At 58.4% G+C, this 26,861-nt stretch overlaps 1 protein-coding gene across 1 annotated transcript; it reads left to right on the top strand.

Moving 5' to 3' along the window:
• Positions 1-1,771: 1,771 nt before the first annotated feature.
• On the top strand, positions 1,772-23,435 carry GNAI2 (G protein subunit alpha i2). Its single transcript, XM_023620383.2, has 9 exons — positions 1,772-2,074; positions 16,896-16,938; positions 17,204-17,345; positions 17,517-17,677; positions 20,327-20,455; positions 20,816-20,945; positions 21,030-21,183; positions 21,563-21,777; positions 22,448-23,435. Exons 1-8 carry the CDS (start codon positions 1,957-1,959, stop codon positions 21,751-21,753), a joined length of 1,068 nt encoding a protein of 355 aa, XP_023476151.1. The 5' UTR covers positions 1,772-1,956; the 3' UTR covers positions 21,754-21,777; positions 22,448-23,435.
• Positions 23,436-26,861: the final 3,426 nt, after the last annotated feature.

Genomic DNA, 26,861 nt, shown 5'->3' with positions numbered 1-26,861 from the left:
GGACTCTCTAGGAAGAACTCATAACTAGCAGGGAGTGGCTAACTGGTGGGAAGGGTGCAAGGACCACACCACCTGGCCTGGGGCTGGGGGAGGCCATGCTTCCCAGTGGCCCCATCCTGCCCTGCCTCTATTGATTGGGGTTTGTGTCTGCCCACCTCTGGTGAGCCTGGCCTCCAAGGGGCTGACAGGTTCTCCTGTTGCCCAGCAACTGCAGGAGCTGTTGGCTGTTGCTAGGAGCAGGCTGGGGAGGCCTGAGGAGGGAGGATCAAGCACCGGGTGGGGCTGGTGGGGGAAGAAGCCAGTCTTGGAGCTGGGTTTGTAGTCTCTGTGTGGACAGGCTGTGTTCTTGGCTATGTGCACCCATTTTTACAGTGTGGATTTGAGGCATGTTGGAGGCTGGGCCTGTGTATGGATGGATAGAGCATATCTCTGAGTGTCTGTGTCCTTGGGCGGGCAGTATGTGTTTTCACCACGATTGCTACATGCTTGTGGCAGGGCCTGCTTGAGCCTTGGTTCTAAGCAGGAGGGAGCTCTAGGGGCACCACTGGAAGACTTACAGAGCAATGGCTCCTCAACAAAGGAACCATTCAGATAGGGATACACAGACACTGCAGGGAGAGCTGACAGCCTGAGGACTGGGAGCTGAAACAAGATGTATGCCAGTGTGGTAAGGAGGGAGTCTGTGCTGAACAGGGAGCTGTGGATGGCCAAGCATTGCTGACCAAGCATTGGTGGCCAGCTCCCCTCCTGGCTTTGTGGAACTTCCTTGTCTTTGGGCTGGGGCCTCCCTGGCTCATGGCACTGGGGCCACGCAGGACACCTTCCTGGGTAACCCTTGGCAGTCCCTTCAAATATCCATGAGAGGTTGGGGCTGTAGGCTCCTTCCAGAGAACAGGATTGGAAAGACGAAATGTTCTGCTGGAAACACTGCTGCCTCCACCTTACCTTTGCCCAGCTTTAGGGTTGCAGCCAACTGTCCAGTGGGGACAGCCATAAGATCACGGCCACTTATGTTTCCAGAAGTCAGGTGGCATATCCCTTTCCCTCTCTCTCTTTCTTTCTATTTCCTTCTGTCTTGTCCTGGTTGCCAGGTCCCAGGCTGAAGTCCAGGATGGCTACCAGCATGGGGCTGCCTCCTAGAAGATCAGAGAAGGATGGATAAGCCTTCGATGACTAGAGAAGGCACCCCAGCTGAGGGAGACAGACTGGGCAAAGGTCTAGAGGTAGTAAGAGACTTTAAAAAAAAAAAAAAGCAAAACTGCAACATAGAGAGAGAAGGGGCCAAACCTGCCTTAAGACGGAGAAAGCCCCAGTCCAGAGAGGCTCTGGGGGCTCTGTAGATCCCGAAACAAGTTTATTAGGTTCATTAACTTTTAACAAGTTACGAAGGCACGCCTTCTCCACCCTGCTAGCCCAACTCACAGAAGCGCAGAGAGCTGGTTCCTGCTCTGCCCGCGAGGTGCACCGGATCCCCACCCTCGGGCTACGAGATCCTCCCGCCCCCGCCGTCGGGCTGCGGAGCTCCAGGCGCTCCACACCCAATCGGAGCCCGGTCCAGCCTGCGGCCCGCCCCAAGCCCTATCCCTCTGAGCTTGGCTCTACCCCTACAGCTATCCCTCGCGTGGCTCCGCCTCCAGCCCGGGCCCGAGCCTGAGCTGCGCCTTACTGCTCCTTCGCTCCGCCCTCAAGCCAATCTCCGTCCCCAGATCTCCTATAGCCCCGCCTCTGGACCCGCCCCAGCCCAGTCGCCGGCCTGGCTCGCTCCGGCTCCACCCCCGGCCCGCCCAGCCGTCGGTGCGCTGAGGCCTGGAAGGCACCGCCCGCAGACGCTCGGAACTGCCGACTCGAAAGCTACCCGTAGAGGGCCGGCGGCGGGAGCGGAGTGGGTCGGGCGGGGCCGAGCCGGGCCGTGGGCCGTGTAGGGGCCGGGCGGCGGCCGGGCCGGCGGACGGCGGGATGGGCTGCACTGTGAGCGCCGAGGACAAGGCGGCGGCCGAGCGCTCCAAGATGATCGACAAGAATCTGCGGGAAGACGGCGAGAAAGCGGCGCGGGAGGTGAAGTTGCTGCTGTTGGGTGAGGCCACGCCCAGCGCTGGGACCCCCCCCCCCCCCATTCCCAGCCTAAATCCCCAGACGAGGATTGTGACCTCCAGACTAAGGCTTCGAACTCCCAGACTCTGTCTGAACTCCCACACCTGGATGTGAATCCCCGGATCTGACCTGGCCAGGACACCCAAATAGTGGTTCAAAACTCTGGGTTGGCCTAGACCTTTGATCCATAGCCCAGACTCTAGATCAGACTTTCAATTCATCCCAGACCCCAAACCCTCAAACCCAGACACCAGTGCCTCAACACTAGCTGCCCAGAACCCTGCTTGACCATCCACCCTTGCTCATCAACTCACAGACCCTCAGAGCCCCTGCCGTGTCCTTCCATCCTTCCGTAGACTTTACCCAAAGCCCCAGAACCGCACGCGGCCCCTACCCTCAGGCACCACCTGTTTCCCTCACCTGCTCCCTCTATTCCTATTGGGCATGAGTATCCCCGGGGGCCCCTGCCAGGCCCCCACCCACTCCTTCCTTCCCCCTCTGTGGCCCATCCCTACTCTGGACCGTGTATCCTCCACCTGTGCGCCCTGACTCCATAGGACCTCTCAAGTGGGTAACCATGACTGCTCATGAGCACCCCCTCCCGCTGGAACCCCCAAACCTTTAGAGACCCCTGCTCCCTGCATCTGGCCTACCAAGTCCCTCTCTGCAGGCATCACTCCTTAAATCCTCTGCTCCCTCTCCCTTAAATCCTCTCCCACGCTCTGGCCTTCCCCAGATTACCCCACCCCTCCTGCACCGGGTGGGCTGGGCTGGGCTGGGCTGGGAGGAGGGAGCCCAGACCCTTAAGGGGCTGGACTGAGGCTCCACGGGTCATGCTAGGGAAGGGGGCCAGGCCTTAAGCTTCCCAGGGAGATCCCACTGGCTCTGTGTTTCTCAGTTTCTAAGCCCTGTTAGGCCCGGTGAGGGGCGGGTGGTCTGGGGAGTAGGAGAGTGTGTGGAGGAGTTTGGGTTGCCGTGCGTCCAAGGCCAGGGAAGATGGTGGCTGCTTGAGGGGTGGGGGGAAGTGGAAGTGGTGAGACAGCCGACATATTGCTGTCCCGGCAGGCAGAGTAGATCCGCTGAGCAGTGCTGGGCTTCCCGCACCCCTTCTAGGCTGAAAAGTCTGGGACATGGCCTCTAGGAGTGTGTGGGCTTATTGGATCTTGAGGCCCTGTGAGGGGGAGTGACCAACTGGATGAGGAGTTGAGGGGGCCTGCTAGGGGTGGGCATCTATGGTGGACTTTTGCAAAGACTGTGGGCCACGTAGTTGTCCCCTCCAGTTTCCCACTGGGAGCAAGTGTGGTGCCCAGTGGCAGCGTGATTTGCAGACGTTTAAGGGTTGGGGGGAGGGAGGCCCTCGCAGCAGCGTAGGAAGACTGGACAGCGTATGTTGGGGGGGGTGTGGCCCCTCGCCCCAGAGCTGCTATGGGGTCCCCAGGCTGTGAAAAGCAGAGCTTTTCATGCTGGGCCTATGGCTGAGGGTCAGCATGGCTTCCATCATGGGGCCCATCTGTTGACCGTCCCTGGGGGCCTGGCCTCGGGGGCACAGCCCCGGAGGTTTCAAAATGGCATCCGCTCCGCCGCCGCTGCGGGGAGGAAGCGAAGGGGCGGGAAGGGGCGGCGGCCCAGCCTCCTGGGCTGTTTTGCGTTGGGCGCTTGCCTCTTCCTGTCTCTGCTGCGAGTGCGGCAGCGGCGGTGAGTGGGTGTCGACGCGCCGCGGTGGAATGCCCGTCGCTGTTCCCGCTGGGCCTGGAGAAGGTGCTTCCGGGACTGCTGCTCCCCGCGCCCGGCCAGAGGACTCTAGCCAGCCGCTCCTCAGGCCGATAGTGACGGCTGAGGAGATGTGGGAATGGCCCATGGGGCTTGGGGGCACAGGGCTCCTGTCCTGTTCTGTGGCCCTACCCTATCCCATCAGTCTTGCTCCTTGGAGCCCAGCTCAGGTTTTGAGCCTGGCAACCCCTCCCATGCTGGGCTGGCAGCAACCAGGGGTGCAGGGTCTGGCTCAGCATTTTCTAGGCGGGGGAGTCCATCTCAGCATCCTGCTTCTCTGGCTTTGCTTCCTCTGTGAAATGGGCTTCCTGGGTTAGAGCCAGAGGAGTGCCTGGGTCCAGGATGGGAAGAATAGGGGCCTCATGGAGGTTCCTGTTGGGAGTGTGGAGTGGGGGCTGAAACCCTGCAGAGGGTGCACTGCAATGGGCTGGGAGACCAAGTGTGCCTGAAATTCAGGACCCAACCTGCTGTGGCTGCCTGGGGAGGAGTTGTGGCTGGCCATTCGTTTCCCATCCAGGTACAAAGAGGTGATGGGAGCCCAGCCGGGGCAGCTTCAGCATGCTGGGCGCCTGTCCCATGTAGCGGAAAGGACTCTGTCCAGGCAACGGGACTCGGGCTGGGCAATTGCCAACCTTCTCTCCCAGCCAGAACCACGCCTGCTGCCCCACCCGCATACTGCCTCCTTCCCATCTGGGTAGCCTTGCCAGCAGGCGGGCCCACTCACTGTCACTGGGGCAGAGGCAGATGTGATACACGCTGGTGAGAGGGTTTTTCATAGCAGCTTGGTGGGGGGAGCAGAGTTGCTGATACCAGCCCTGCTCTAGGGATACCCCCCACGCCTACCCAGTTCTGTTTGACTGACCAGGTATCTGGTCATTCCCACTGGTGGTCATATTCCATCAGCTACCAGGTGGAATCTGGGGCCTTGGCCTTGGCACTTGGGGGAAAGGAAGCCAAAGCTTGTGTTTGGGGGGTTTCTCTGATTTGGGATGGGCCTTGTGGGCAGCCTACAGAGAAAGGAGAGGCAGTGTCCACCATTAGCTCCATGAAGGCTTTGGGGTGTAGATACAGCAGTTCTCTCTGCCCCTGGGACTTTGCATCTATCCATTTGCTTGGTGTGCTTTCCCTGTTTCCATCTCACTCACTCCTACTTGATCTTCAAGACTCTCTCTGCTCAGGAATCGCCACCTAGGATCCTTCCTGGACAAACCCCCTTCGCCAAGGCTGGTGAAACACCTCCTCTGGCTCCCAATGCTACCGCTTTCCCTGGTAGAGTGTGGTATTTGCCTGGGTCACAGCTGCCCTCTCTTGAGACTGCAGGGGCAGGGCTGTGTCCCCTTTATTTCTGAGCCTTCCATGCCAGGCATGGAGCCTGGCATCTATTGAGTGCTTCTTGTCTGTTTATTGAATAAAGTGCTCTTCTTGGGGATGGGTAGATGTAGGAGTAAGATGATGGTCACTGAGCCACAGCCTGGCATATTGTGGGCAGGTGACAAGAACTCAGTGTAGGACCAATGACCAGAATCAGGGGGGATACAGAGAGAGAAGTTCTTCCAGCTGTTTCCCCCGGGTCTCACCACAGGCTATGCTGGCTCCTCAGAGACAGCCCTTGCGCTACTCCGTACAGAACTCTTGTTGAGCAGTCTGTAGGCCGTCACAGGCCACAGCACTGAGTAGCAGCTCAAACTGTTAATGTGGGAGACTGGCTTAGCATTCTTCCTTTCAGCTCAGGCTGTTTGAGGACTGTTGCAGGCCTGCTGTCTCTGTCACTACAGTAGAGTCTGTCTAGCTCTGGGTGCTGGGGCTGCCCCACAGCCAGAGGGCTCAGACCGGAGCAGTGCTGCGGGAGCTGTTGGCTAGCACAGAGACTGCATATACAAGGACTCAGTTAGGTTTACTAAAAGGAAAGAGAGTTTGGTGGCCTTTCTCCTATCTGTGTCTCTAGCAAAGGGCCTGGCACACTGTGGGTGCCTGTTAAGAGTGTATGGAGAGAATGAAGTTATTGAGCACATCCATGAACAGGGATAAGTAATTCTGGGTCTGCTGCTTGGGCCTTGGTCTAGCTGGAGATAGTGGGGAAGGCTACCCTGAGATCCTGGCTGGCTGGGTAATGGGTAGAGTCTAATGGTGCCTGTAAATGGCTGGGGGCTTCCTGGAGAAGGGGTCCTCTGGGTGACCTCGACAAATGAGTAACAGTTGCTAGGACATTGGGGTCAGAGGGACCAATTCAGCAAGGGCAATGAGGTAGAAAGGCCTGGCCTAGCTTCCCAAGCCCTAGGGTGGGTGTTTCCTGGCCTGGAGGAGGAGGACTCACCCTCCTTAGACCAGCTCCTGGGGTCACACAGCCCTGGGTTCAAATCCCAGCTCCACCTGGTACACTGGTTGAGAAACCCAGCAACAGGTGAGATCCTGATCTCCATCCATCACCTGGGGCCAGGGGTGCCTGCCTGCAGCCACCGGTGTTGTGGGGACAGTATACCAAAGCTTAGAGGCTGTGAAAATGGAGGACCCTCTGCTGACTCCTGCAGAGCTGAGAGTTTGGTGGGAGGGATCTCCCCAGCCTAGTGGCTGCCTGGCCTCAGTATGGAGGCACTGGGGAACCCCCTCCCTTGTCCTCTGGCAGCTTCTCACAGCAAGTGGGGAGACCAAGTCATGTAGCTGATGCCAGCTGGAGTGACAGACTGTCCTGGGGACTGTAGGTCCAACCTCTGAGGGCTGAGCGCCTTCCTGGGGGTCTAGGGTTGGGGGTGTGGCAGGGCCCTGGGCACCAGGTGGGCTGGTACCCAGGCTGGCCTCCAGCCTCCCCATTCTCTCCACAGCCTTTGCCATCCCGCCATCCCGGCTGGAGCTCATTAGCACTTGAATGGGGGGCGGGGCAGCTTGGGCCTCCAAGTCTCTTCTTCCCACCCCTCCCCCAGGCTCGGCAAGGCTTTGTCTTCGAGAGCGGGCAGCGCTGGAGCTCCCACACTAGGGAATGAGCAGGGGTCTAAGCCATTTCTAACCCCCTCTGCCTGCATCCTGCCCAGTCCCGCTGGGCTCAGCTCCCACTCATGACCCAAGTGTTGGTACAGCCAACATGAGAAGTCATACCTCTAGGGTAGGAGTGAGACTGGATCCTTCAAGATTCAAGGGATACCCCTGAGCTGGGAGACTGAGTGAATCAGGGTGGCTTTACAAAGGAAATGGACACTGGAGCTCAGCTGAGGGCATCCCAGGAGGGGTAGGGGTGGAGAATCCTAAACAGAGGGCAGAGCAGGTGGTAAAGACAGAGGGAATGAGCTGCCACTGTGGCTGGAGGTGGAAGTCGAGCCAGCTGGAGAGTACAGGCTTCCATGCCAGGCCCTGAGCCACCCACTGTGCTTGAGTTGGAGCCTAGGCTGCCAGGTGGGGACTGGCATGGTCAGAGACCCCTTTGGGCTGAGCAACCTGTCGGGTTGGCCCTGGACTGGCCTGAGCTTCAGGGCCTGGGTAACATCATTGGTGTCCTAGGTCTTCAGTGTTGCCCAGCAAATGACAGCAGGTAGTACTGGGAGTGGGGCCTGATTGGATCCCAGTGAAATTCCTAGACTTTCAGCACTGCAGGGGCAGGCACACCGGTCCTGTCCACTCTGCCCTTGATCTCAGTCCCCGACTGTCTCTCTCTTGGCCTCTGTCTCTAAAAGCCACCCATTCTCTTGGCAGGAACAGGATGGAGGAAACTTTGTTCACATAAGCTCTTAGCCACTGAGGGACCAGGGTGTCATCCCACCACACCCCCAGCAGAGAATGAGACAGTCTGACACAGAGCCTGAGTGCTGCCTCCCCAACACCCCTTGGTGCTGTGCAGGAGGCAGGACTAGACAGAGAGGGGCAGGGCCCAGGACAGCATCTGTCTCATCTTCCCAACATCTTTGGGCAGGAGTCCCAATCTAGGAATTTAATGAGGGGGAAGGGGTCAACAGATTCTGGCCAGGCTGCAGCTCATGTGTCCTGCTTAAGAATGCCCTGCAGGGTGCTCTGGGGAGAGCAGAGGACTAGGCCCCTTGATAGTGGCCCTGGTACCTCATGCTCTCAGGCAGCCCCTCCCTCAGCCACAAGTGCAGGGTGGGGCTCCCTCCACCCAGCCCCACCCAGCCCCTCTAGCCTGGAGCTTTTGTTCTTACTAAACCCCAACCCCACCCTCACCCTCACCTGTTTCTTGGGGCTGTGGCCATCTTGGTGATTTGGGAGGATAATCACTCTGGAATAACCAAACATTTGCAGGGCCAAGCTGGGCCTTCAGTGTTGGCCTCCTGCATGCACTTCCAAGGCTTGGCAGCAACTGCCAGGCCAGTTTGAGCCAAAGCCTAAGGGTGGGCTAGTAGAAGACTTGTTGAGAGTGTCCTCATGGCATGGAGGATTCCAGGGTGCCAAGACTGGCAGCACTGACTGTGCCCCAGGCAGGAGGAGGGGCAGTGAAGTCTGCAAGGCAGGGCTGGGCCTCTCGGGGAAGTGTCCACACCGGAGGAAAAGGAGGAAGCAGCTGGAGGAGGAGGAGCCCAAAAGAGGAAGAGGCCAGAGGGCAGCTCCTGCTGTGCACTGGTAGGGGGGCAGTGAGCCCTGTCAACTGGGGGATCTAGAAGGTGAGCCCCACCTGCTTAGGCTCATCTGCATACTCCCATGGCCACCCTATTGGGAGTCACTGGGTTGGTGTCTGTCCAGGCAGCTCCTTCCCTTGTCCTGCCCCAGCAATCGCTGGGCCCAGGATCCCAGAGAAGGTGGCGCCTCTGAGAAGGATTCCAGGCCCCTCCTTTGACCACAGGAAGTGGTGGCTGGGAGAGGGACGCTGGTGGGAGGGCCAGCAGGAAAGCAGAGGGCTACTCTTATGTTCCCGAGCGGCCATTGCTCTCCAAAGCCGGAAGGCCGGCTGCAGGCTGAGATGAATGCCCGGAAATGGAGCAGCAGCCCTGGGATTAGCTCACTCTGGATTTCCCCGCCTGGGGGTGGACAGAGGAGCCCTTGGTGCAACCTCAGGATTCCCCCTGCTGCTAAACACTGAGCCTGGGGGTACATTCACTGGGCCTCAGTTTCCCTCTAGGGATAACAGCAGCTGCCTCTGATTGAGCATTAACTATTTTGTGGGGCTGGACTCTGGGTTTTCTTGTTTTATTTAACCCTGTTAGGCTGGGACTGATGTTACACCCATTTCACTGATGGGGAAACTGAGGCTCAGAGACCTTACATAACTTACCCACAAATGGAGACACCAAGATATGACCAGGTAGTGACTCTGAGCATCTGACCCCAACCACCGTGGCCCCTCAGGAGTCTGTGCCCAGCTGGCAAAAACTGATCAGTCAGGACAACAGGCAGATGCTGTGTGTGCGTGTGTTCTGCATGTGCCTGAGGAACTGTCTCTGGGGGCCTCAATTCCTCTTTTAGGAGGTTGAAAGTGGGCTGTCTGCCCTGGAGGGTGGACCCAAGACTCTGTGCATGAATCTTTTCCCTGCTCAAAGCCAGTTATCTGCCATGTGCCCATGGGGTGACCTCATCCTAATGCAGCTGCCCCCGTTTTTATGCACCTGCTTCCCTCCTTCTCTCCCAGCCCGTGTCCCCTCACAGTAATACTCAGGTCATGGTCAGGCAACTTAGCACTTCACTTTTCCCCTAATATTATGGTTCTTCCTGCAACTGTTAGGCTTAGGAGGATTGAGACCAGGCCTGAAGAAGGCTCAGAGGCTGTCAAAGTCAAGGGTGGGGGCCCCTGAGCCTGGTCTGAAGGCTGAGAGTTGTCCAGATGAGGAGCAGGAAAGGGTGTTTCTGTAGAGGGCTCCCACTGTGAACTCTGGTGGGCTCATGTATGGGACTGTATGGTGACTGAATGTGTCCACAGTGTGGGCTGGCAACAGCATGATGGGTGGTGAGGCTGGTCCTCATGATCCTTGGCCTCCAGATCTGAGTTTTGTGGCCTTGCCCTCCCCCACGGAGGTTCCCAGGGGTTCTGCTCTGTGTTGGCAGGCCAAGCCCTAAGGGGCTGAGGAGCCGGAGAGAGACTTAGGAGAGTCAGAGCAGAGGGTCAAGGCCTCTGTGGGCCATGAGGCAACACACAAAGCAGAGAACATGCACCCTCGTGGCCACTCAAGACATTGAGCCCCAGAGGACCCACTCCCCCGCCTTCCTCACTGTGTGACCTCAGGCTGTCTTCTTCCTTCTGTGTGCCCAGTGTTGGGACCTGTGTTGTCATGATTCTCAGCATGGTCCGATGGCTTGTGTGCACAGAGACAAGATGCTGGCTTGGGCTGGACCGTGTGGTATTTTGGTGTGAGTATGAGGACCCGAGGGAGGCTGCTCAGGGCAGGCCTTGGGCTTGGCACACTCCCCTGAGGGAACATTTCATAGATGGGGACGCTGAGGCCCAGGTGCTGGGCATCTCACTCAGGGTCCACCACAATGAATCAGAAGAGGAGAGATGGGGATTATTCAGATTCTTTGAAAACAGCAAAGGGATTCCTTAAATGAAGAAGCATGCAGGAAGAAGGGTGTGCCAAATGGCCTGGCTCTTTGTGTCACCTGGGCCCTTGTCCAGCATCTCCTGGCTCCTGTAGAGGGTGAGACCTGTAGCCTGAAGGGCCAACAATGAACAGCTGTCAGGGCCTCGTCTCCTCCAGGCTGCACTTCCTTATCCAGTGCCTCAGTTCCCCTGTGTACATGGGCAAGGCCCCACTGAGGGAGAAGGAAAGCCCTCTCCTTGTCTGGCAGGCCCCAGGCCTGTTTCCCTTGCACAGAGAGCTCTGACTTGGCAGTAGCAGGCCAGGCCCTGGTTGTCATTGCCTCCTTGATAGGCATCATGAACCCTTCGAAGCCACTGGAGGCCGCCCAAGTGGCAAAGACTGGAGGGAGGGAGGTTCTGGGTTCGTTGGGGCACCTGGGATAAGGCTAGGCCATTCATGCAGATGGGGGTGTCACAGGGCCCTTCCAAGACCCGTGTCCCTGCCCCCTACAGTGCCAGACCCAAGCTGAGCCTCCTTGGAGGGAGTGAGGGGACCAAAGAGTAGCACCTGCAGGAAGGAAGAGACGCCAGGGGCTGGGCTTGGAGGGCCTTTGTCTGGCGGGGCCCTCTCCCCCTCCCTGCCATTCCCATTGTTCCCTTGTGTGCCTCGTCTCCGCTGGCGGAGAGCTTCCCAGACTCAGGAGGGGGCTGTGAGTGGGGGTCCATGCACCTCCCCCAGCTGCCCCTCGCTGAGGCTTCTTTTTCAGAAACAAATTCTCTCCAGCACTGCCCAGCCCCCACCTCCTCCGCTGGGTCTCTGGCTGCTGGGCTCCCCCTGGTGGTGACAGACCCTGGGACCCTGAGGCTACAGGAGAGGGGCGGGAACTATGGGGCCCGGAACCACGGGCTAGGCTGGAGACGTGGCACCTTTCTGGGATGAGAGTGGGAGGTGGTGCCCAGGCTGCCTTTGGGCTGGGGTTCCCAGAGATCACCCCCACCTTCCCCCGGTGCCCCACTGGGTAGATTCAGGCGTTGTGGCAGTGGGGGCGGGCCTGGTGCTGTGGGTTTGAGCTGGGCTGCTGCCCAAGTCTACCCTGTGGTCCCAGCCACTGCTGCTTATGAGAATCTCTGCCCTCAGGCCTGCCACGTCAGCTGGCCGCTCTCCCTCGCCCCACATGTTCCAGGGGAGCCCACCAGCACAGGAGCCTCCGCAGGGGGCCTTTTACCCAGGCTGTCCAGCCTTCTTTTTTTTTTTCTTAAAGATTGGCACCTGAGCTAACATCTGTTGCCAATCTTCTTTTTTTCCTTTTTCTTCTCCCCAAAGTCCCCCAGTACATAGCTGTATATTCTAGTTGTAGGTTCTTCCGGCTATGTGGGACGCCACCTCTGCATGGCCTGATGAGCAGTGCTAGGTCTGCCCAGGATCTGAACTGGCAAAACCCTGGGCTGCCGAAGTGGAGCACACAAACTCAACCACTCGGCCACAGGGCTCACCCCTGCCCAGCCTTCTGAGTGCTGGAGTCAGTGATCAGTGTCTGCCCTGAGGCTCCTGGGTGGGAAGGAGACCCCAGCTGTGGAGGAGTGCCAGGTTGTGTGGAAGGGAAGTGCTCAACTCAGAGCAAAAAGCTAGCAAAGGAGTGAGTAGCTCTGATTCCTGTCCCAGGTTACACAAGTCCCAGCAGAGAACTTCCACTGCTGAGTCAGCCTGTTAGCCACTGGTCATTGCCCTCCACTGCGCTTTGTCTGAAAGCCTCAGAGACTCTGCTTCAAATGGCCGCAGGAGGCCACTCTGCAGGTTGCAGTTGCAGTAACCTATGCAGTGTGGTCATTGTGGGCTGCAGGAAATGAGAGGCGGGGGGAATCTGTAGTCTTCCAAAGGATAGAAAAATAATGGTAATAACTTATCTGAATGCTCACCATGTGCCAAGCACTGTGAGAAGGTGCAGGGGCTGGTGGGGGAACTTGGTGCCCAGGATCAGCAAGGTGCAAGCAGACTCCGAGCCAAGTACCAGCTTATGTGATAGGGGTGCACGATCAGGCCCTGATGGAGAAAGGAGTCACTGCAAGATTGAAGAGTGAGACAGCTCCCAGGGCCCCCAGCTCACTCCACCTGGCTGTCATGCTGTGCTCGCATCCACCTCTGCCCCTGGCTGTGTTGGTCCTCACCCCTCTCCGAGGAGATGGTGGTGTCCTCCTTCACAGAAGAGATGCCAGAGAAAGGGCAGGAAGGAGGCCAAAGCTCTTGGAGACCTCAGGAAGGATCAGGGTGGGCACCAGGGCTGTGGCAGATCTGGGCCTCCCTCTCGGAGAGGATCTGAGAGTGAGGAATGGGCCAGCTGGCCATTCAAGCCTTGGCAGCCTCTGCAGAGGGGAAACTGAGGCCAGAGAGGACAGCAGCATGTCAGCGCCTCCCAGCAGAGCAAAGCCTTATCTAGGAGGCAGAGGGTCTAAGATGGACAGACAGCAGTGGTCCAGCGTCAAGCAACCGGATCAGTGGCCACATCTCTACTGCAGGGCTCCTCCTGGCCTTGTTCGGGCAGGTGGAGTGGTACTGTCTCCTTTCCCCTATCTGTTCCCTTCTCTGTTGGAGCCCTGTGCTCCCAGAGTGGAAGCAGATGTTCTAATGCAGAGCAGCCGCTGTTACCCAGCACATCACAGCAATTACTGCCTGCCTGCTGGGGGCCCAGCAGCTGCGCCCCAGGGCAAGGGCTGCAGAGGTTTCTTCCTCCACAGGAAGAGGTATGGCCCAGTGGGAACACAGGCCTCCCCAGGAAGTCTCTATAGGCCCCTTTGGTTTCACTCAGCTGGAGATAGAGTAGTTGCTGGGGCCCTCTGGGGGCTGGAGGCTCCTGCCACCTTCTCTTGGCTGAGTTCCCCACCTGGCACCTTTGGAGCAATCCAGAGCTGGCTAAAGAAGCCCCCTCCTCTGAGGGGAAAGCGCAGGGGCTGGTGGGGGAACTTGGTGCCCAGGATCAGCAAGGTGCAAGCAGACTCTGAGCCAAGTACCAGCTTATGTGATAGGGGTGCACGATCAGGCCCTGATGGAGAAGGGAGTCACTGCAAGATTGAAGAGAGAGACAGCTCCCCACAGCTCCCAGGGCCCCCAGCTCATTCCACCTGGCTGTCATGCTGTGCTCGCATCCACCTCTGACCCTGGCTCCCTGATCTGCCCCAGCTGCCCCTGGGCCCTACCTCTGGTTCTGTCCCAGTGTTTCCCCTGCTTCCTGCCTGGCTGCCAGCACCACGCCCTTGTTCTGCCCCTCACTCCTACCCGCCTGAATCACAGCTGCTAGAGGGACAAAGGGACCACCCTGAGTCCAGGGATGGGGGCTCCAGAACCTTGGTTTGTCCACCTGTGAAATGGGAGTCTTTCTGCAATGACCCCTGCTGGGAGCACAGAATGTCCTCCTAACTCTTAGTATGTGAGAGGAAGGGAGACTGTGGCTTGAGGGGACTGGGAAGTGGGCCCTCAGCCTGCTGGGGCAGGGAGCAGGCATTAGCACCAGCCAGCTTACCCAGGGGCTGCCTGCCTCAGTCTTGCCACGCCTGCCGCTACTAGGAAAATCAGATGTAAAGCGAGTTTGTGCTGTCATCTCCATCACTGGGCAGGGTCACGGAGTGGCTTACATCACTTACCAAGAGAGTGGTCAAAGGGCCAGATGGAAACTAGTGCCTCAGTTGGACAGGGGTCCCAAAGTCACACAAGAGGGTGCAACCCTCACCCTAACCTCCAGTCCCCTGTGCGTTGGACAGCCACCCATTCTGAGTTTCTCAGTTTACCTGGCTGGGGATGGCACGATTGATTTGACCAGTTTACATCCTTGGCCTCTGCTCCCCCAGCTGGACCTCCAGTCTTGGCTGTGACTCGTGGCTCCTGGGACTTCTTCTGCTCCAGGATATGTTCCCTTCCTCCTGCTCTGTGGGAATAAGTGCCTAGGTGCGAAGGACAGCCAGGCAGTTTCCTGGCCCTTGTGGTTAGCCAGTCCAGTGCTGCCCTCTCTGCCCTGGGGGTTGACCTCAGTGACTGGGCATCACCATCTAGCCTTCCTAGGCTGTCTCCTCATGTCCCCACTCAGCAAGTGGGGAGTGTTAGTGTGAGTGATCCTGGGGCTCCTCTGCCATGCACAGCCCAGTGAAGAGGGAGGGGTGCTGCCATTTGACCACAGCCCTCACCCAGGGGAATGCACCAGGACTGGTGCCTCTTGTGCCCAGGAACTGACCCGGTAGAGGGAATTGCTGCCCCCGCCCCCTGCCTGTCCAGAGCCTGCACATATGTGCCACTGCCAGCGTTCCCCTATCCTGGGAAGCAGGCCTGGGACACTCGGAAGCCCAGTGATTCCAGGCAGCTGGTGGCATTCGGGAGGAAAGCTCAGACCCTCCTCTTCAGGGAGGCTTCTGGGTTGTGGACATACCCAGGCCCACCCCTGTGAGGGCCACAGCTAGGTCTGTTTCCCCTGGTAAGGTGGGAAGCAGGGTGGAGGCAAGTGGCCAGGGGCCTTGGCAGGGTCTGCTGCTGCCTGGAGGGCACTGCAGAGACTGGGACCAGCATCTGCTGGGAGGCAGGGAGTGAACCCAGGGGCAAGTGCAGCTGGGATGTGAGGACAGTGCAGCCCAGCTGCAGTACAGGACACTTAGGACAGTTCTAGGAGGCTCTGCACAACGGCAAGGCGGGCTACCCACAGAGGGGATTATAATCATGTGACCTCATTTATTAGATGGGGGTGAGAATAGAACCTACCTTAGGATTGCTCTGCGATTGAATTACTTAGTGGACGTGACAGGCATAGAAGAGCGTCTGATACGTAGTGGGCATTGTTCAGGGCTTTGCCATTATTATTATTGCTGACGTTATTCTTGCTGCTCATGTTAGTTTGTGTATTAGTCCTGTCATCCTCTGAGGTTGTCTTGACCAACTCTGAGGGATGTAGGGGCCAGAGTCCCCAAGCGTGACCTCCCTACAGACCTCCCCACCCATCCTGCTGAGCTGCTCAGAAAGACAGACCTGCCACAGTGGTCAGGAGTGTTGGGACACATGTAAAGGGAGCAAGGGGCAGGTATGGCCAGCAAAAAAACTGCGTGGACAAAGGCCTGGAGTTGGCAAGAGGCAGTGCCTGGCAGGGGCAGGTGTGACTGGCACTGATGGGGCAGGAGCAGAGGGGGCAGTCTGGGCAAAGGCTGGGAGGGAAAGCCCTGCCCAGCTGAGGTGCATTCTGCCTGGAGCTTGGGACAGGGAGTGACAAAGGGAAGAGGTGAGGCTCTGCTCCCACCCCATCCATCCCCCAGCCAGGAGAAGCCCTCCTGGTCTTTACACTTCCTTGCATAGACGCCCTGGGGAATGCAGATTCTGGGCTGCACCCTTGTGGTCTGGCTCTGTGTGTCTAAGATGGGACCTGGGAATCTGCTTTTCTTCTTTAACACCCTCCCAGGGCATTACCCCACAGCGTCCGAGCCACAGTTTGAGAAGGGTTGGGTAGACCAGGCATCATGGTCCTGCATATCTCCCTGCCCTTCTGAATCCTAGCTGCATGACCTTGTGTCAAGACTACTTTTCTGAACCTCAGTGTCCTCGTCTGTAAAATGGGAACAGAAACAGTATTTGTTTGTGGGTGGGTCTGCTTTTTTTTTTTTTAAGATTTAAAAATTTTTTTTTTTCTCCCCAAAGCCCCCCGCTACATAGTTGTGTATTTTTAGTTGTGGGTCCTTCTAGTTGTGGCATGTGGAATGCCGCCTCATCATGGCTTGATGAGCGGTACCATGTCCGTGCCCAGGATTCAAACCAGCGAAACCCTGGGCCGCCGAAGCGGAATGCAGGAACTTAACCATTCGGCCATGGGGCCTGCCTCTATGTGGGGCTGCTTTGACAGTCACAGGAAAAAGCACCAGCAAGTCCCTCAGCACTGGTCAAGGAGAAATACAGGGTGGGGCTCTGCCAGGCCAGGGCAGCACCTTGAGTCATTATGGGAGGGGGTGTGTGTGTGACATTGTGTGTCTCCCAGGTCCTGGTCTCCATCAGCTCAGGGCAGACTTGAGCACGGTGGGCAGAGAGCTGGGCCATGGGTCATGCCTGGGAGGCAATAGTGTGATGCTGTGCCCCAGCCCCAGCCCTTTGGCAGCCGTGGCTCAGACTGTGGGGAAGAGGGGCTGCAGCTCTGCTGGAGTCTGCAGGGCTCCTTCCTACCTACTCCGCCTGGGTATGTTGGTGAGTGCCAGCCACAGAGTGTTGAGCCTGCATATGTGAGAATAACAGGGTGACTCCTGCAGGGCTGGCCTCAAGTCTCCAGCCAAAGCCCCTGAACTCAGCCAGGGCAGTGGAGTGCCAGGGCGGGCAGTGGAGCTTGTGGGAAGCAAAGGCCTGGGGTGAGTCCACCATGGGGCACAGGTGGTCTAGGTTGCCTTGATCACTGTGGCCCTGCCAGCTGCACCCCTGGTAGCTCTGCTGCCCACCAGGCTCAACTGCCTCCATCTCAGCATGTGATTGATGGGGAGGGTGAGTTCTGCTTCTGGGGCTACAGGGGGCTGGGCCGCTAGTTGATGCCTGTGTCGCCCACTGGGCCTGCTCCCTGATTGCCTCTGCCCTCTGTTCCAGGTGCTGGGGAGTCAGGAAAGAGCACCATTGTCAAGCAGATGAAGTAAGTGCTGTGTGCGGATTTTGATTTTCCAAACCTTGATTTTCCCTTTTCTTCCTCTCGGCCTGTACTGCCTTCCAAGTACAGGCCCAGCCAGCCTTAGTCAGGCCCAGGACCTTCTCAGAGGCAATCATCCATCCTCAGGTCCAAGTGGGTTGGGGCAGTTCCCTTCTCTCTGAAGTAGGGCCCTGCTGGCCCCACCAGCCCCAGGTGTCCATGTGAGGTCCCTGTGCCCTTTGGACCCTAACCCCTGACCTCTGGCTGCCAGGATCATCCATGAGGATGGTTACTCAGAGGAGGAATGCCGGCAGTACCGGGCAGTCGTCTACAGCAACACCATCCAGTCCATCATGGCCATTGTCAAAGCCATGGGCAATCTGCAGATTGACTTTGCCGACCCCTCTCGTGCGGTATGTGAACTACCCCCACTGCCTGCCTCCCAAAAGTCTTCCGGGCAAGTCTTGTTCTTGGGAATCTGAAAATACCCCAGCCTGGGCCCCATTTGAGAGGCCTCCCTGCCTTTGACAGATGGGGTGGGGGTGTACTCCTGCAACTGCCTGACCACCCACTGCTGTGCCCAGGACGACGCCAGGCAGCTGTTTGCGCTCTCCTGCACGGCCGAGGAGCAGGGCGTGCTCCCTGAGGACCTGTCCGGCGTCATCCGGAGGCTCTGGGCTGACCATGGTGTGCAGGCCTGCTTTGGCCGCTCTCGGGAGTACCAGCTCAACGACTCCGCCGCCTAGTGAGTACTCCAAGGGACTGGGCGGGGTGGGGGAGGTGCGGACTACAGGTGGGCTTGAGCACTATCAGAAAGATACTGCTAGTCTCTGTTTATGAAGCTGGTGTCTGTCAACCAAGGCCTTGGTGATTTTTGGTTTGGGATGGGGGCCGCATGGTATTGAAAGGCCCAGAGGAAGGACAGCCAGCTGGCAGAGCACATCCCCTCTAGGCTAGTTGAATCTATCAACCCAATCATTAGACACGATCATTCTTTTTTTTTTTTTTTAATTTTTTTTTTCCCTTCTTCTCCCCAAAGCCTTCCAGTACATAGTTGTGTATTTTAGTTGTGAGTCCTTATAGTTGTGGCATATGAGATGCTGCCTCAGCGTGGCTTGATGAGTGGTGCCATGTCGGCACGCAGGATCCGAACTGGCAAAACCCTAGGCCGCCAAAGTGGAGCGTGCGAACTTAACCACTCAGCCACGGGGCTGGCCCCTAGACACAATCATTCTGAAGAACATTTGCTGCCACCTGCTCTGTGCCAGGTCCTGTGCAAGGCTTCAGGGACACAGTGATGAGTGGAGCAGACAGGTCCCCAAGCAGTGACAACCTAGGGTCATGCTGGGAGTGGGACAGGTCCAGAGGAGGGACTGCCTCAGCTGAGCCTTGCGTGAGAGTTACAGGAGGAATAGGGCAGGGTTCAGGCAGGGCAGCATGTGCACAGTCCTGGGGGTAGTAGCATGCTGGCTGTGCTTGAGGTCATGGAGGATGTTCAGGCTGGCTGGAAAGGGAGACACAGGGGGAAGAGATTGTCTGGGAGGTGACATATGTTTGTAGGTTGGAGCCCTGGACCTCAGCTCTGACCTTTACTGGCCCCAGGCTAAGCTCAGGCCTCAGCTGGGGAATCACAGGGGGTTCCAGGAGTCCCAGAGGCTCAGCCCACAGGGTTATGCTCTGAACCCCTTCCCTGAAAGTACCTTCCATGTACCAGGCCTGGTGCAGGGCGCTGAGCTCCCCGTGGGGAACAGGACAGATGGGCCAGTGGCCAGCTCTGATGGCTGCAGGGGACATCCACAGGCTTTGGATGGTGCCACCCATCCTACCCTCTCCTACTTGCCCTCTCCTCTTACCTGCCCTCTCCTATCTCTGCTTAACCCTGTCTGGAACAGTTTTCCCGCTCCCACTGCCCATCTAATCCTGAGCTGGCCCAGAGAGGGCTGGACCTTGGTGAGGTGGGTGGGACACGGGTCTTGCCTGGCCCCCAGTCACAGGGATGGCCTCCCCCTACCCTCCTTGCAGTGGCCTGAATGCCCTTGTGTGTGCTTCCCCCACCCCCAGGAGCTGTAGAATCACAGCCAGACACCTTGGGGGCCTCCAGGCCTCAGTGCTTCCCCTCCCAGAGGTCACAGACGCAGTGCCAGGGGTGCTTGCAAGTCCCGAGGCAGGGAGGGGTGGGCCCTATCAACCACTGCCACCTCAGCACCCAGGATACTTAAGGAGGGTGGGGATAGAGCCACCTTCCAGGCCATCTCCTACTCCTCCATCATCCTGGTCTTCATTCCCCAGACATTAAGCACCACTGTGTGCCCAGCACTGTTCTGGGTCTGGGGATTCAGCAGTGGACATGGGCACTGCTCTCTGAGGCAGGTTTGTGCCATGACCAGATCACCCTGGGGTGGGGAGCAGATTGGAGCACTACAGGGAAAGGGCTATGCCAACCCCTCTTCCAGCAGTCCTCCAAGGCTGTCATGGGGCAGCAGGTCCCTGGGGTGAGTCTACCTGTTGGAGAGAAGGGAGAAGCTGGTGTAGAACCCACCATGAAGCCTCTAGGCTTGAGGCTCTCAGTAGGGGGCGGGGCACAGTATGCGGGTCACAGCACATGCGTCATGGTCCCCTATGGCCCTTCCTGTTTTTCTGTTCTGCCCCTGTGTCTCTGAGGTCATTTCCCTCTGGTTCAGCTGCTGGTAGAAGCCAAGGGTTGGCCCTAGTAGCCCTGCCCCAGGAGCAAGACATTGGCACTGGGCAGTGGTTTGGAGGTGTGGACGCAGCTCCCAGGACACAGCAAGGATATTGAGGCAGGCAGCAGAGCTGAGCCCAGGGCCCAACAGGGGTGACATTGATCCTTTTTAAGGAAGCTGGTAAGGAGGAGCCCCTGGGACCCCTGCCAAGCAGGTGTCCATGCCCTCCCCCTGAGGAGCCCAAATTTTACTGGGCACTAGGCAAAGAGCCCACTGGGCCTGGCAGGCCCCAACCTGTTTGGCCCTGCATCGAGGGACACGCCGGGCTGCTCTGCCGGGTACCATAATTGCACCGATTAGCATCCTGAATCCCTCACTGAAGGACTAATTTGCCCCCTCTCACCTGCCTTGTCTGCAGCTCCACCACCCTGGATCCTGTCCAAGGCCTGGCTCAGACCTGGGTGCTAGGGCTTGGCTGGCCAGCCACAGAGCTGTACCTCCTTCCAGGCCCATTCTGCAGACAGGAGGCAAGGGATTCCAGTCCAGGTTTCTTCATCAGAGCAGTGACTGTCATGCAGGCAAGGGTTCAAGAGGCAAGGACTATGTCTGAGAGATGAGGGGACAGGAAGGAAAGGGGCCTTGGCCAGGTGGCCCAGGGCCAGCTAAAGAGGCCCCATGTTGACCTCCACTGACCCTCCCACCCCCACCTCCAGCTACCTGAACGACCTGGAGCGCATCGCCCAGAGTGACTATATCCCCACACAGCAGGATGTGCTACGAACCCGCGTGAAGACCACAGGCATCGTAGAGACACACTTCACCTTCAAGGACCTACACTTCAAGTGAGTGGGAGGGTGGAGGGGCAGTACCTGTCAGCCTTTGCAGCGACAGAGAGAGGGGCCGGTCCAGGTGCCCCAGCCCCACTCTGAGGTTTCTCAAGGTTGTGTGGTTGCCAGTGTCTCACAGTGTCTGTGGACCCTGACACATGTGGCTACACCCTGCCTTGCTGACCAGTCCTGACCCTGCCGGTCCAGACATGCCCTGGCCCAGAACCAGGGGTAAGGTGGGCAGACGTGGCTGATTCCATGAAGGCAGCTGCCCCACTCTGAGTAGGCCTCTGTCCTCAGTCAGCCACCTTGTGAAATGGGGCAGAGACCCCCTCAGAATCCCCTTCTCTGGAGTTCAAGCGACTCTGTCTGCAGGATGTTTGATGTTGGTGGTCAGCGGTCTGAGCGGAAGAAATGGATACACTGCTTTGAGGGTGTCACAGCCATCATCTTCTGCGTAGCCTTGAGCGCCTACGACCTGGTGCTAGCTGAGGATGAGGAGATGGTAAGAGGCCAAGAGGCCACTGGGGGCAGGGGGGTGGGAGTGGAGGGTTTGTGGCTGGTGCTGACTGCACTGTCCCGCCCCCAGAACCGCATGCACGAGAGCATGAAGCTGTTTGACAGTATCTGCAACAACAAGTGGTTCACGGACACGTCCATCATTCTCTTCCTCAACAAGAAGGACCTGTTTGAGGAGAAGATCACACACAGCCCCCTGACCATCTGCTTCCCCGAGTACACAGGTGTGGGGACTGGGCCTCTGGGAAGGAGCTGGTGGAGGAGACCAGGTGGCCCCCAGGCGCCCCCTGCTGGACAGAGAGTAACTGTGGACCCTCATGCAGGGGCTGGTGCCTCACAGGCTTATATGCTTTTGCCTGCACACACAGGGCCTTCTTAACACACTTGGGGAAGTACCACTTCCATGTCACGTGGGCCTCCTCCTCACACAATCAGGTGCCCATCTTTACACACTTAGATGTACGTGTGCATTCACACACATTGTCATCTTGTACATATGCGTATGCACACATTATATGCCTGTCCGTTCATGTGCACAGAACTGTGTGACGGGCCTGCCTGCTGCACACGCAGCACAAGCCCTCATCACTTTGTTTCCCACAGGGGCCAACAAGTACGACGAAGCGGCCAGCTACATCCAGAGTAAGTTTGAAGACCTGAACAAGCGCAAGGACACCAAGGAAATCTACACGCACTTCACGTGCGCCACCGACACCAAGAACGTGCAGTTCGTGTTTGACGCCGTCACCGACGTCATCATCAAGAACAACCTGAAGGACTGCGGCCTCTTCTGAGGGGCAGCAGGGCCTGGCAGGATGGTGAGCCAGAGGGGGCCCAGGGAGGGGGCTGGAGAGGAACAAAGTGGGGCCACTGAGCCCTGAGAAGGGACGGGGCTGGGTCAGGGGAGGGTCCAGGTGGTGGTGATGAGCCTGGGCCTGTAGGAGACCAGAGGACAGGAGGGAAGCACAGGGTGGTGAATCAGAGGACGACTGAGTGCAGGGCACTGAGCAGGTAGCGCAGGCTGACCTGGGCTCCCTTCTGCCCAGTGGTACAGACAGCAGGAGGGCCTGGCCATGAGCTAGGACAGAACTAGGGGTTGTCCCAACCTTACTTGGAGAAAACTCACTTCCTCACCCACCAGGCCATTTGCCTAGCCTGAGGAAGCTGGATGACAGAGGGAGGCCCAGCCACCTGCCATTTAGTGTGACCTGCTCTGCGCTCATCCCTGTCGTCTTTCCCTTGGACCTATCTGAGAGTCCAGGCTGAGGCTGGCCCCACTGGCCCTGGGGGAGGTGGGGAGGACCCTGCCAGTGCTACAGACTCCCCTCCCCCACGTAACCCAGCAACAGACACTGGCTCCTGGATGGCCACTGTGTCCGTGGTAACGAGTGGGTGGGAAAAAGGAGAGGGTCATTGTCTAGGGAGGCAGGAGGAGAGACACACACTGGCTACCTCCCAACCCATGCCCTCACTGTCCCCCACCTCCAGGGCCACCGCTGACTCTGCTCCCCCCAGCCCCTGAGGAAGATGTGGGCAAGAGGACTACGCTCCCCACCTTTCCCCCCTTGGCCGCTTTTCCCCTCTTTCCTCTCTCTGTTCTTGGCTCCCCCATCCCCTCCCTCACCTCCAGAGACTTGGGGGAGGGGCTGCCACAGCCATACCTGTTTGAAGCCTGCCCTTGTCCAGGTGCCAGGAATGGCTGGGGTACCCCCTCCTGGGCATCTGTTCTGGTTTTAACTGTTGTCTTGTTCTCTCATGGGGGAGGGGAGCACATGCTGAGTCTCCCAAGGCCTGCGTCTGGAGGGGCACCCACTTCTCCAGCCTGGGACCCCTGGCTTCACCCAACACCAGCCCCTGACCCAGCCCGAGTCCAAATGTTTACAGGGAGCCTCCTGCCCACCCCACCTCCCCAGCCGCTTGGAGGCCCCAAAGGAAAAAGCACAAGAAGCGTGAGACGCCACCATTCCTGGAGACCACAGTCCATTCTAGTAGCTTTTTAAAAAAATGAAAGTAAAGGAAAAAAAAAAGAAAACTGCAGACCTAGTAAACTTTTTAGAGAAAAACTATTTAAAACTGTCAGATCCTGACCAGCACCCACCCAACCCCCTTCCAGTGATTCCGTGCCTTCAGTGTGTCTGCGTGTTTACACCCATCCCTCCGCTGGCTGCCCCCTGTGCGGGTGGCACCCCTGCCCTGCCCTCCACAGAATTGGGCTCCAAGGGCTGTTCCAGACAACTGCCAACATCACTGAGGGCCCCGCCCCAGCGGCCCTGGGCCCTGGCTCCATTAACCCACATGTAGCTCCTTAGCGCTAACCTAGGAACCGCTGCTGCCTGCTGAGGGGCCATGCCCCTCATGCCCTCGCCCCAGGCCCGGGTCCTTCAGCGTTGAACACTTCCTTGCTTTTTTCACATGTTTTATGGAATTGTTCACCTGGTTTGAAATAATAAAATGTAGAAAGAAAAAATACCAAGAACTGCTCAACATTTTTCTCTCCTGGGGGCAGAGACACAGGCTAAGATGTGCCAAGGTGGTAGTGATCCAGGACCTGAATCCTTAGTCGTGGCAGTGCCCTGGGGGCTCACTCTCCAGGTCATGTTCAGGCCCATACTCAGCGCCTCAGTTTTCCCACTTAGACTAGTCATCTTCCATGCTCAGGCCTGTATGTCTGCCCCTCTCCTCCCAACAGACTCTGCAGTCTTGGGTCTGGGGTAGAGCGTTGCTGGAGCAGCAGGGCAGATTTCTTAAAGGAGCTGTTCTCCTAAGTGATTCTTCCACACTGGGAGCCGGAGGGGTGTCCAGTGAGTCTAGTGCAGAAGAAAAATATGACTTGTGACCTCCTAGGCCCAAGGCCCAGAGACAGTGTGAGTTGCTGAAGTCACACAGCCAGGAGGCCGCAGCACCTCACATAAACCTCCCTTCTCCCAATTTGAGATGTTGCTGAGCCCTGCCCAGAACTGAGGCCCTTGGGCTTGACTAAACAAAAAGTTGGGAACAGTAGGCGCCTTGAGGCATGTTCAAAAAGGTTTCTGCCCCAGAGGTCCCACCAAACCTGAGGGAAGGAGAGACAGGCAAGTAGCCACACTTCAGCAAGGCGGGAGCCATGGGCAGGGTTCCTGGAGGGCTGCATCGGGACTATACCTCTAAGAATGCATAGGCTTCCAGGAGGCTGTGGGAAGTGCATGTGCGTTGCTGGAGAAGGGACAGGCAGGTGACAAAAGCCAGGGTGCCTATGGGATGGACCTGAGCGCCAGCCAAGGCGCCTGCACTTTGTCTCGTGAAAGGACCGCAGCCGGCTGAGGCTGAGCCTGTGGGAAGCGGCTTGGTGAAGGCCGGCGTCTCCCCGGCTGGGCTCGGAGCGAGCGCTTCCGCCTACGACCGCCAGAGGGCGCCGCAGCCCGTGCTCGGCCCCTCCGGGCTGGTCACGGAGGCTGACGTCATCGGGTCCTGTGCAGGCCGCGGGGCACAAAAGCAGCTTTGTGGGGCGGCGGCGGCTCCGCGCCCGCCGCGGGACCAAGCGGCCTGGGCTGGGGTCGGCGCCGCGGAGGCGGGAAGGGCGAGGGGAGAGCGAGGGGAGGCAGGGTGGAGCCGGGCACCCGAGACCCCGCCTCCGCACACCTGCCAGTACCCCGCGGCCTCCGGCCCCGAGTCCTGGCAGGAGATGAGAGGCTGTGGCCGGGCCATCGGAAGGAGACCAACGCCCCCAGCACCCGTCCCCGCCCCAGTTCCGCGGTCCTTTCCTGCTACCTCTGCCTCCGAGGCCCCAGCGACAAGAACAGGACCGCGCACCCAACCCAGGATCCCTGCCTGCCTTCAGCGGTCAGGACTGGACCCCGCTGAGCCCCAGACATGCGGGCGGGGCCGGTGCTGTGATGCCCGCCCAGCAGGAAGAGGGCACACAGATAGTTCCTTCCTTCCGTCCTGAGGGGAACCCTGCACAGAGAGACCATTGAGGGCCTGGCATTGTCTGCCTGACGTACCCAGTGCCTCCCTCCCTGGGTGGGCCTTGCAGGATTCTGGCCAGGATCCCCTTGTGCCCGACTTGGCAGTGAGTCTGGGTGGGGTCCTGGCAAGCAAGACTTCCCTGAGTGCAGACAGCTAGGCCCCCACCTGCCCTTGGCCCTCCTACCCCCGTTCTGATTTCTAGGGCATAAGGCTTCATTGTCCCAGCACTGGCGGGGGCGGCCTCTCAATTCCTCCTTGTCTTTGGCAAATTGGGAAATTCCCAACCATGTGGGGGTGGCAGGCAGGGGGGGCATCCCAGGTGTCCTGTACCCCAGTGGAGGGACTCTATGAAGTTAACTCCTTGCTGATTTGCTGATCCCCCACTGCCTTGAGCTGTCCAGGGCTGGATCTCAGCCATCCCTCATCCCTGGGAGCAGGTGGGTGAGGGGAGCCAGAGATTCAGTGCTCCCTGGCCCTGTGTCCCCCAGAGCTTTCCCAGCCTAGGAAGGCCCATCCTCCTGGCCCACCCATGGACAGGCAACTGCAGCTATGAGGCCTGGGATCCTTAGACAGGCAGAGCCAGGCAAGGGACCCAGGCTTCTGCTTCCAGATCAAGCCTGCAGGTCATGGTATGAAGTGGGCTGTCTCTAGCCAGTGGGGACCACAACAGGGCTGACCCATCTCCGAGAGGGCCCGCCCTACTCCAAACAGTGGCTCAGACTACTGATGTGGTGGTGGCAGCTTTGGTATTTTTAACCTGTTTGGGGGGTAGGGAAACAGCTAGGATGAGTGAAAGAGGCAAGCTCTGAGAGTCAGAGAGGCCTGAAGAGGGGAGGGGGTAGGAGCCAGGCAGGTGACCACTTCCCAGCTCCCCCCAGCAGGTGGGTGTAAGCCCAGATGCCAGGTGCAGAATGAAGAGGGGGTCCCATTAGAACTGGGGTCTCTGAGGCTGCAGGAGCTTCCAAGGTCTGGAGGAATCCCTCACTGTGTTCCAGGGCAGCCCCATGGCTCCTCCTTACATCAGGAAAATCTATTCTCTTCAGAGCCCCTCAGAATCACCCCCCCCCCACACACACACACACACCCAGAGTGCCAAGCCAGCCCCCAAGGCTGGAGAATACAATCCCTGACTCCAGCCACCTGGCCTATGGCATGGCCAGCCAGGTCCTAGTTGCCCTGGGAGTCAGGGAGAGGGCTGGGACAGGACTGCAGCTTCTCTTGGCTGAGTTCTGGGTCCAGGCCCACTCCCAAACAACTGACCCCAATCCTTGTGTTCCTTGTGTCTGTTGCCCTAAAAGATCCTAGGGGCCCTCATCCCTGCCATGGGGCTGTGCGTTCCCCCAAGTCCCCCTTGGACACCCGGAAGGGAAGCCAGCCCCCACCACACACCCAAGGAGGGCCTCAAGCCAGGTGAGGTATGTGTGCAGCTGTGTGACAAGTCTGTCCATGCCTTTCAGCCACTCAACTCCTCAGTTAATCACACAGTGATGGGCACCAGTGTCCAAGGGGGCAGGGGTCAAGGCCATGGATCCATTTCTCCTCCTTGCCTTTGTTTCTCCCTTGCAGGAGATGCAGCCCCGCAGTGCTCTTATTTAGGAGAAGAATCAGTTTGACATCCCTTCCCACTGACTGCTTTCTGACCTCATTGTGGGTGGAGGGAGTTGCCTAGGGGGCTAATGCAGGGTCAAGGAGGGGCCTGAAGTGCCCCTTCTCATCAGTCCCCCATCCCCACTGAGGCTCAGCAGGCCCAGGAAGGTGGAACGGCTTCCTAGAAGTGCTCTATCTCCTGCTTCCTTGTGCCTATCTTCTGCCAGGTCCTGGGGCCCCCAATGATGATAGCCCTGGGGACCCAGAGCCCTGCAGAGAGGCTTGAACCTGGTGTCACATGACTGGGGCTTCATTGAGGAAGTGTGATACTGGAGAGGTGGATAGGGAATGGTGAGGAAGAGTCCAGCAG

This window comes from Equus caballus, chromosome 16, assembly GCF_041296265.1.
Source record: "Equus caballus isolate H_3958 breed thoroughbred chromosome 16, TB-T2T, whole genome shotgun sequence".
Classification (NCBI taxonomy): Eukaryota; Metazoa; Chordata; class Mammalia; order Perissodactyla; family Equidae; genus Equus; species Equus caballus.
The sequence above is the reverse complement of the archived record's forward strand: the minus strand, read 5'-3'. Positions and strand labels throughout refer to the sequence as shown.

Excerpts from the sequence above, each read along its gene's own strand:
- GNAI2 (XM_023620383.2), top strand. The coding sequence starts at position 1,957 with ATGGGCTGCACTGTGAGCGCCGAGGACAAGGCGGCGGCCGAGCGCTCC. Across the intron at positions 17,346-17,516 it reads TTGCCGACCCCTCTCGTGCG|GACGACGCCAGGCAGCTGTT; the intron begins GTATGTGAACTA and ends TGCTGTGCCCAG. Across the intron at positions 17,678-20,326 it reads CTCAACGACTCCGCCGCCTA|CTACCTGAACGACCTGGAGC; the intron begins GTGAGTACTCCA and ends CCCCACCTCCAG.